The 9,558-nt window shown below is 39.6% G+C and overlaps 2 protein-coding genes across 3 annotated transcripts in view; one reads left to right on the forward strand and one right to left on the reverse strand.

Moving 5' to 3' along the window:
- zgc:113229 (uncharacterized protein LOC550612 homolog) overlaps positions 1 to 7,803 on the forward strand; it is an 8,894-nt gene extending 1,091 nt beyond the window's left edge. Inside the window, exons 2-7 of one of the 2 annotated variants that reach the window (XM_035669317.1) lie at positions 367 to 1,820; positions 1,916 to 2,067; positions 3,625 to 4,057; positions 4,267 to 4,381; positions 4,491 to 4,708; positions 5,811 to 7,803. In XM_035669317.1, the coding sequence (XP_035525210.1) occupies positions 927 to 1,820; positions 1,916 to 2,067; positions 3,625 to 4,057; positions 4,267 to 4,381; positions 4,491 to 4,708; positions 5,811 to 6,047 (2,049 nt within the window). In that variant the 5' untranslated portion in view covers positions 367 to 926 and the 3' untranslated portion in view covers positions 6,048 to 7,803. The remainder of the gene's footprint in view (positions 1 to 366; positions 1,821 to 1,915; positions 2,068 to 3,624; positions 4,058 to 4,266; positions 4,382 to 4,490; positions 4,709 to 5,810) is intronic. The other variant, XM_035669318.1, reaches the window with a different exon arrangement.
- A 524-nt stretch (positions 7,804 to 8,327) lies between these two features.
- p2rx3a (purinergic receptor P2X, ligand-gated ion channel, 3a) overlaps positions 8,328 to 9,558 on the reverse strand; it is a 6,787-nt gene continuing 5,556 nt past the window's right edge. Inside the window, exons 10-12 of the mRNA XM_035669319.1 lie at positions 9,237 to 9,302; positions 9,065 to 9,142; positions 8,328 to 8,969 (exon numbers count right to left, since the gene is read on the reverse strand). Coding sequence (XP_035525212.1) covers positions 8,841 to 8,969; positions 9,065 to 9,142; positions 9,237 to 9,302 — 273 coding nt within the window. The 3' untranslated portion in view covers positions 8,328 to 8,840. The remainder of the gene's footprint in view (positions 8,970 to 9,064; positions 9,143 to 9,236; positions 9,303 to 9,558) is intronic.

Genomic DNA, 9,558 nt, shown 5'->3' on the forward strand with positions numbered 1-9,558 from the left:
TTGTATTGCTACTTTTACTTAAGTAAAGGATGTGAGTATTACTACAACAGACATATTCATACAAAAAAGGACAGTTCACAGAGTTCCTATAAAATGGGTTATTTCAAGGTCATTGCTTCCATTTTTTTATATTTCTTTCATTCTGAAGACATTTAAATAGCAGCTGCACACTAAAAATTGCCCTGTAATTACCACTCAAGGGTCATGGTGGGAAGAAAGAGGGTGTGTGTGCACACAGGGAGTCACAGAGAAAAATAGGAAGGAAGGGAGGGCACATAGAAAGATGGGCAGAGACAGAGAGAGGGAGAGTCACTGTCAGTTTACAATTATCTCACCTCACTGGTCTTTCTCGTTTGTCTGCTTCAGTGTGTAAGATCTGAGGAACGTTGCCGTGCACCATCTCTCCTCCCTTTAACTGGTGATTTAAATGGTTGTTGCTGAAGAGGTGTGACTGAAACAACATTCGTATACTGAAACCACGGACATTTGGTGAACAGGAGAGACACAAGAAGACATAAGTTAGAAGCTGTTTTACATTGGACACCAAAAGAGAGAGACTGCTGCTGAAACTTTTGAGGATTATGGATGAGTGGAGGAGTGGAGGCACTATGACAGTGGAACATCCATGAGACGAAAGAAGAAAATATTTCTTATACCTTAAGATGATGAAAACATATGATAATGTAAAAAAATGGAGCATGAAAAAAGAAGGAAACAACCATCACAGGAGTATTAACCACGCAAGTTGGACTAAAGGGTGACGTGATTCATACAGCTTATTTCTTCTAATGGTCTCTTTTTTAAAGTGACGCATTACATAAGACTGTGGAATCCCTCCCTGTTTATCTTATAGTGTTCACATTCACTCATCATTGTCATGCTTTTCTGTGATTTCTGGCTTTGATACACAGCAGTTGTGTTCCCAGATGTCTCAGTCACGTAATTCAACAGACAGTCAGGCCTTGCTGCAGTCCATGCTGCAGAGACTGAAGCTCCAGCCGGGAAGAGAGGGCCAGACATTCCTGCACACAACTCTACCCATCACAGCTCCTTCCACATGGGGGCAAGCGGGAGAGACAGGAGCCTCCAACCTCCAGAAAGTAAACAACAGTCCTGTAAACGGCTTTGAGTTTGGTACCAATGGTGTCCCCTCAAAACAGCTCGGTATCTCTGCTGTGGACGGTAACATTGATCGTGGAATACAACAACCAGGTCATGGCACTGAAGTGGACAGTGGTCTCATTTCCTTTCCCACCCAGAAAGACAACATTGATGACACGGGTGAGAAAAGGGTTTTGGGACAGGCCACGCAGCCTGGGATCACTTCAACGGGAACAGGGCAGCTGTTTCCTGTTAAATCACTTAAGCATGCTGATATCACTTCCTTTGAGAGGACTGATGGGGAGAGGGTGAGTTTTGGCAGTTCTCCAATGACGAGGCACACCCCTAGTGATAAAGATGCTGTAACAAGCATGGGACAGAATCAGGACCTGGACCGGGGTTTTACACCCAGAGTCTTTGTGTGGTCCTCGAAGCCCACAGATGCAAATGTTGACACGGGAAGTCAAGGGGATAAAGTTTTACATATGGGAAATGGAGGATTTGGAGATTTGGCACAAAGTAAAGGCACGCAGATTGTCCAGACTGACCAAAACACAACAAACAACAGCTTTAGGAGAAAGCAGAGACCGTCTGAGAATAAAACGAGAAGATGGACTCAGAAGATCAAGGAGAGATGGAGGGACAGGCCGGGGAGTTTTGGCAAAAAGGGAAAAGAAGAAGACGGAAGGGAAGACCAGAAGAGTAAGCAGGGAACTGAGGTAAGCAGTGCATTTTGATTATATTTATTTTCTATTGCCAAAATTAAAAAATTATTAAATAGATAAAGTGAGACTGCAACTTGTTTAATTCACAGCTTTCACCCCAAAACCAGCTACTGGCAGCAGAAACTCTTATCACCACATCAATTAAGGAGGAAGAAAGGACCCCTGCTTCACTAGACAGTAGTGATACCAGGGTAACCCCTCCTACACACACAGAAGACAGCACTAACGAAGGACGTATGAGGTAACCAACCCATAAATTAAAATACGCCCAAAACCAGTCGTGAAGTCAGAATGACACAGGCTAAACATTCTCAGAGTTGGGTTTTGTTGATCCGTTGTTCAGCCCTTAAGCAACACGAGTGAGATATGTGAGGTATTCATGAGACGTTTTCAACCACAGCTGTGATATTATTTTGGGCTGATATTTGTTCCTCTTTGGTCGGATGTGCCAAACACACCCCTGCCACTGACAGTGTCTGTCATCAGCCATCTTTACAGTCATCACACTTTCACATTGTGTAAGTCAGTTTTAATAACATCCCTTAAAAAGGAAACATCATCAATGAGACCATTGATGGAAGAAGTATTCAGATGCCTCACTTAAGTAAAAGTAATGTAAAAATACTTAAAGTAACAAAGACAGAAGTACTCATCATACATACAGACAGTGAATTATAATATTATCACTGGAGCTCTAATTTGTAAGCTGCATTTTAATGTTAGTGCTGGTCATGGTGGATGTAAGTTATACTGTTGGGTAGTAGTAGTTTAATTTACTATAGCAATGTGTCTTATATGATATGCTTAACATGTATTTTCTTAAAGTAACTGCAGCAGTCAAATCAATGTAATGGAGTAAAAAGTAAAATATAACAATGGAAACACTCAGTTAAACAGAACAAATCAAGGTAGTTCTACCTCAAAGTTTTGAGTAAATGTCCTTAATTAAATTGTAAATTGTACTTGAGATACACAGACTGAGAGAATCACCCATAAAGGACGATAAGTCTAAATTACATTTTTAAATATGAGTCACAAATATATAGTTTCGCAAAGAAAAAAAAAAGACTCTAATTTCCCAGAACAGCTGTGCACTGTAGTTTTTGGCAAATGTTAGAAGTTGTCAGAAGTAAATTGGGCCATTTTGGGGACTATTTTCAGCAGTGGAGTAATGCACTTTTGGTTTGGTCGGATTCTCTTCAGTCAGATTGTGGTACAGCAAGTGTAAATAGATAGCCATTATGATTTGGTAAGACATAATTACCCATATTTGTGTTTTAGAGAAAAATAAACACATAAATAGGATAACAGATTGGTGTGAGGCTGATCTTTAGTATATTCATTGTCACAAATACACTACTACCAACCACCTGAACACCAATTGAGAGCATAAAGACCAGTTGAAGCACAAGCAGAGAAGTTGAAATAGCAGCACAAGTAACAGATGAATGGTTGAAAAATGGAAGTAGTACAAATGCAAACTTGATCACTGAAAAAGGAAGCCTTAACATATCAACTTCACCGTGTACTGTAATCAAATACTGCAACAACAAACTACAGTGTTTGTTTGGTCTTTTCACGTGATTTGTTTACAAAAGGACAAATATAGAGATTTACAGATTCATTATCATTTGAATCAAAGGTCGAAGTATTGAGGGCATCACATTTTGCACAACCTCAGACAAATTCATGATTTTGGGTGAAATAAAATAGGTCACTTCCTGATTTTGGTTCTGAGGTGATGACGCATGCACTGTACTTACTACATGAGTTTACATAGTCTCTTCTCTTGTTGCAGGTCTACTAGTGACTTTGAGTTTGGCCTGGGCTCATTTAGCTTACTGGAAGAGATCGTCACGGGCCAAGAGTGGGCCAAGTTCCTGAACCCCAACCTATTGGTCACCTCAGCCAATCAGAGTCCATCAGAAGAACTTAAAATTCCACCAAATCCTTATGATAGCAGTCAATCACCTGTGAAACAGCAAGGAGGCGTGAACAACCAGTGGAGCTTCAGGAGCACTGAGGCATCACCAATTTCAGATTTTAGCATGGCGCAAATATCGCCTGTTCCTCTCCTTCCTGTCAGCATGGACCTTTCAGAAGGAAGACAGCAGCAAGTTCCCAGAGTGGCTGACCAATCAGAACCAATGGAGGATGGACAAACCCAATCAGATATGCAGTCTAGAGACAGTAGACTGGGACAGCGACTTAGACCTGTTTCCTTTGTGCAGGTTAGATATAGGCCACCTTATTATGCACAACCCACTACTTATTCACTTCAGTATTTAGACAGAAATCATCTGATGTTTCTCCTCTCCATGTTTAAATGATTGATTTTACTATATCATCAACATGAACACCTGAACACACCCATAAGTACTTTCCCAAACTTTACTTTCACGTATTATTCATTAATGCTGTTATCTGTTTGTAATTGCAGCCTGCAGATATTCTGAACAACTCAGTGCTGAAGAGCAGAGCCCACCAAAACAGAAAGAGACAGCATCAGTCAGCTAAGAGGCTTCAAACTGAGAAAATAAGTGACGCAAACAGAGGTCAGAACAACTTAATACTCTGCATTATCTGATATTTCAGTTGACAGAGGTCAGGTGTTCATACGACTGAAATGATTTCCTTTATAAACTGTTGTCTCTCGTCTCACAGGGGGATCCATATCCTCACTGAGCCCGACAAGCAGCCATGTGATGGAGGAGTCAGGAGAGTCAGGACGTGATAATGTCATCCCTTTATACACCCTGAACTCTCCTCTTCCACCGCTCTCTCCGTCTTCTTTGAGTCCCTTTGCTCCTGCACCCAGGGGTGTCCTCAAACACTCCATATCCCAGGATTCAGAGTCCTCAGTGGAAGTAGTGACAAAAAGGGTGAGTTAAAAAGGGAACTGTGCATCACACTGCCTCCTTGTGGTATAAAATATAAAAATACCATCTACACAGAGTGTGTTCCAAGTCCATACTACATGCTGATTCTAAGCAGGGTTGAGAATGTAAAGTATACTCACTGTAGTCATTGTGTGGATTAAAGAACATTTTTAAGTGTCTTCCTCACACTATTCTCCAAAAATGCAATGCAACAGGAAAACGAAGGAGTTTCTCACAGCAAAAGTTGTTGCTGGTGGTAAAACATCTTCAAAAGAAACCTCAGAAAACTGAAAACAATTATTGAGAGTTTTTAAGCTTTTGTTAAGTAACAAAGAGACAAAGTCACTGTTTATTGCCTTTGTACTGCAAATGTATTTCTAAAAGTTGTAAAACAGTTCAGTAAATTGATGTAAACTATAGATTAGTATATAGTTATATATAGTAACATGTAGTAAGTACTGTAGTATGGAACTGGGAGATGAGGTTGAAGTGCTCATGAACTATTGATCTTCGTGTTCAAAAATTAGATTATTTGAACAAAGTAGCTTTTTTCATACACAAAGCAGGAAAACTCATGGAAAAACAAATAAAGTTATCGACATTTTGATATCTTTTAAATATTGGCCCTTCTTTTTTACAGTTCAGTAATAAATGAATCATTTTGTTGTCATTTCTAAGAGTTTTTTTTAATATGTAATTTGGTAATAATTATAAAGAAAACTAGAAGGGTCCTTGAAAGAAATAACACCTATGTAAATATTCATTATTGTTTCATATATGCTGAATTTACTTTTTTACATTTTCAGCTAACTAAAATTGAAAAGACTCTAGGTTACACTTGCAATTAAATGTAACTGATTGACTGAAAATGTACAAACTGATCACTGTCTCAAATTAGTACCAAATTACTTTCTTATGGTTCTTTTCATGAAACTATTAGTAAAGCTTTGTAAGTGATGGATGTTACATAGACCAAATATAATATAATTATAATAACACTTTAGAATGATAAAAGTAAATATGACATTATATTAACTACTTCTTTCTTTGACATTTTCTGTTTTTCTTTCCTTTGATCCATTCAATTCATTCTACTCTGGATCAGCGGCGCGTCGAGGAGAACCGACGGGTTCGTTTTTCAGAATCAGTGATGACCATAGATCCTCCAGAGCTGGATCTGGATGCTACAGACTCAGAGGAGGATTCAGGAGCGGACGAGGACTCTGTGACAGAGCAGGGCTGTGAGGTGGAGCAGGCAGTGATAGAGGAGGTGGCACCAGCAGCACGCCGGTCTGCTCTCCCTGCCTGGATACTGGCTCTGAAGAGGAGGAAGCACAGATAATGAAACTGCAAAAAATAAGCATTGTCTTGCTTAAAATAAATGAATATTAAATTAAATCAGCTGAGACAGATTGTCTTAAAACCCTGGAACATATTAATTGCATCATAACTTCAACTTTTGGGGATTTCTTTAGACTTCTACTACTAGACGTTCTGCACTGCACACAGGAAGTTTGCTAACTGGATTTCTTTCTGGACTCCTCTGTGTGTCTTACTGCTCCTCGTCCCTCTCCAGACCACCACCGTGCTGAGAGTATTTCAAGCCATGTACTGCCACACTGCTTTGCTAAGCAGCACTTTAGGAGCAGCTGTTAAAGGGGAAAAGAGGTCAGACTTTTCCAGCTGCACCGGAGGTTTAAACTGGCAACAATTCTGACCTCCTCAGCTCACAAGGACTATGTTTAAGCATCAACTGTCAGTTTTAATTTAAGAGACTTGTTTTTGTCCACACTCTCCTCTCGGTCTGTCTATCTAGATTGGATTATATACAGCCAACGTGGCATGAGCTGCAGAAGTGTTGAGACAATTTAGTTGCTGTATTATTGCACCAGCTTTTACGGACAGACTACTCTGCTGTCTGTGTCTCTTGGTAATGGCTCCCTGTCCGGCCATCCTGAAAATTAACCCGAGCAGTGGCAGAAACCACTGATGGACACGGCCAGTCTGTGGCTCTCTGTTCAACTTTTGAAATGTTGAAACTATATTTTGAAGCCAATTGTTTCCTGGAAAGAAATGCCTGAGCACTGAGATATTACATCCTGACAATATTATCTGTTTAAGCTTTTACAGACTGGTCCTAGAGCTACAGTAATGCTTCAGTGTGCGTGTAGCAACATTGGAGACTGTAGAGCTACAAGACTAAAAGAATAGTTTGACATTTTGGGGAAATGTGCTTATTCCTGTTCTTTCTGTGAGTTAGACGAGCCAATGTCAATGTCTGTGTGTGTTTGTCATTTTTACACTTTTGTATGAATTAAACAAATTATATATGATCAGTCGTAAACTTTAGATGTGCTGGTTGGTGAATTTTGTTACTTTTGGACAGAAACAAGGCTAGCTGTTCTCAGTCTTTGTGCTAAGCTCATTTTCATACCTGGAAAAGAAGTGCAGACGCTTCTGCTGCCGTATCACCAGACATTAAGACAGCTTCTTCCCTCAGGCTGCCATCCTCAGCACTTCATCATGCAAAATGTTTTTTTTATTTTTTTATTTTCATGACATACTTATCCATTTTTATTTTGTTTTACAAGTAGCAACAATAATCTAAAGTTCATTATATGTTGTAAATGACAATAAAATAACCTTGAATATTTGCAGCGCAGATATTAGAGTGGTATCCTTCTTCTATTCTGTCTTTAAGTTAACAAACTACCATCTTATGATCCTGGAGTGCAGAAAAAGTGTTAACACCCATTTTTTATCTTATAATCTACATTGCACCCTTTACATGAAAAACATCCTCCAGCTACCTCATTGTCCCAGCCACATTAATTCTTGAGGAAGTTACAATATCTGCTTTTTCATGCCTCACAATGGCACACACATCCAGTCTTGCTTGGCCTTCAGATTTTTGGTTGTGAAAACTTGGAGAAACAATTTGTTCATTCTGTCCACAAACAGAGTGAGCAGAGGCCTCATTCAGACAAATAGAGTACTTTGTGGCACTGTGTATCATATTCTGACATTTCCATTACATGCATTATATTGATTTATATGATTAAATTAGTACATCAAACTTCATGGCTAACTGCTGTCAAATCCTCTGTGGTCCCCCTTCACTGCTTTATTCTCACGTAAATCACTGTCAGAGCCATTAAGAGGCTCTTTAGCTCATCTATTAGTGCCCTGGTCAGTATGCCTTCCTCCTCTTCTAGAATGTACAGTGTGTGTGGGAAAGACAGAGTAGGAAATACAGAGAATTACATAAATCTGTCTGAGATGAAAATGTGGGAGTGAACCAAAGAAATAAACAGAGACTTCTGGATTCATTTTGGATTGTCGGGATATAAAAAGAGGACTTACATCAGTCCATTAGTCTGTACAGGAACCTACTGTACGTCATTGCTCAGAAGTGCACTAATTATGGTCCATTTGTAAACCTCAAACGACACACACACATTCATCCTACTGCTTCCCCCCTCTCATCACACACACACACACAGGTCATTAACCATGTCTTTACACCATTAGTGGACTCTTTAGTGCTTTCATTTGTGCAGGACTTAAAAGAAGGACAGTTGTTGAGTGTGCGGCCATGACAAGAAAGAGAAATACTCCAAAATGTTACGCAAATAGTTTATTCTCAGGACTGTTTTTTCTTGTATCGAACATGTTTTGTTTGTTTTTTCCAAACCTCTGACTTGTTCAAGCGAAGCTAATTAGAAATGAGAAGTGGATTCATTCCACTATACAATTGGCTGACAAACAGGAGGTTGCAGTTTATTGCAGTTAAGACACTGTAAAATGTCTTGTAAAATGAAATCGCCTTCTATAAAATAACATTTTTTACTACTGGATGTTTCCCTCCGAGTTTAATGACTGTGGCTTTGACTAAGCTTTATCTAAATGATGATGAAGAGTCAAACCTTTTTTTTAGGGGAACTCTGCTCCAGTGTGCCAGTTGTTGTTATGAGCTACAAAACCACAGTTCTTTTCCTGATGCCCACTTAGTTGCCAAACTAAAACTGACGGCAGGATCCTGACAACCAGAAATGCCTAATGAATCTCTTGCGAGGCAATAAGGGAAAGAAAGAGGAAGAGGAATGTCCAGTTCTTTAGCGTGTTGTTGGTGTTGTCAAATAGGTTGGTCAGAGGCAGCGAGGGAAATGGCTCCAGAGTCATACGAACTCTTGATACCTGCTTTGAGTGACAGCTGGCTGCCTGGGCTCTGAGCAAGGGATGCTTCTATCTGAGCCTCTGATACCTGGATAGAGAAAACAACCAGAAATCTGTGATGAGGCTCTTATACAAAAGCTCATCTGGACTCAATATAACTTTACTTTTGAAAAAACTCATTACCTCTTCAAACTTCTTGGCTTTGTACTGCTCTGCCCCTTTCAAGAAGTTCAGTAAGATAATGTCACAGAGAACCGTACCCTGCAGACACAGAGGGGGAAAACAGTTAAATGTAAGCAGACAGCAACAAGATAATTTTTTTTTAATCGTCTTTAGCATGATCATTAATTCCTACCAGTCCAATAGAGGTGAAGGCAGCTACAAGGTTGATCAGTGTTGGGATTGTGTCAAACTTTCCTGCCTGGAAGAGACAGGCAGAGACAGAGTCAGTTTATTTCACATAATGTACAAACAGTCCCAGACATAAGTGCTCTCTGTAGAATATTTACATTTAAATGAAATAAAACTTCACTTTTTAGACACATTGTTCTGCACAATGTGTTTGTTGAAAAGCACAGCTGACAGTTTCAATATAAACATTTACAGTCATACATGGAGAGTTTGAAAGAACATTTTGACAATTTGGGAAATATTTGCGGCTTTGTTGAGAGTAGAGA

Source organism: Morone saxatilis, unplaced genomic scaffold, assembly GCF_004916995.1.
Source record: "Morone saxatilis isolate NCDOM2014 unplaced genomic scaffold, NCSU_SB_2.0 Contig22, whole genome shotgun sequence".
Taxonomy (NCBI): Eukaryota; Metazoa; Chordata; class Actinopteri; family Moronidae; genus Morone; species Morone saxatilis.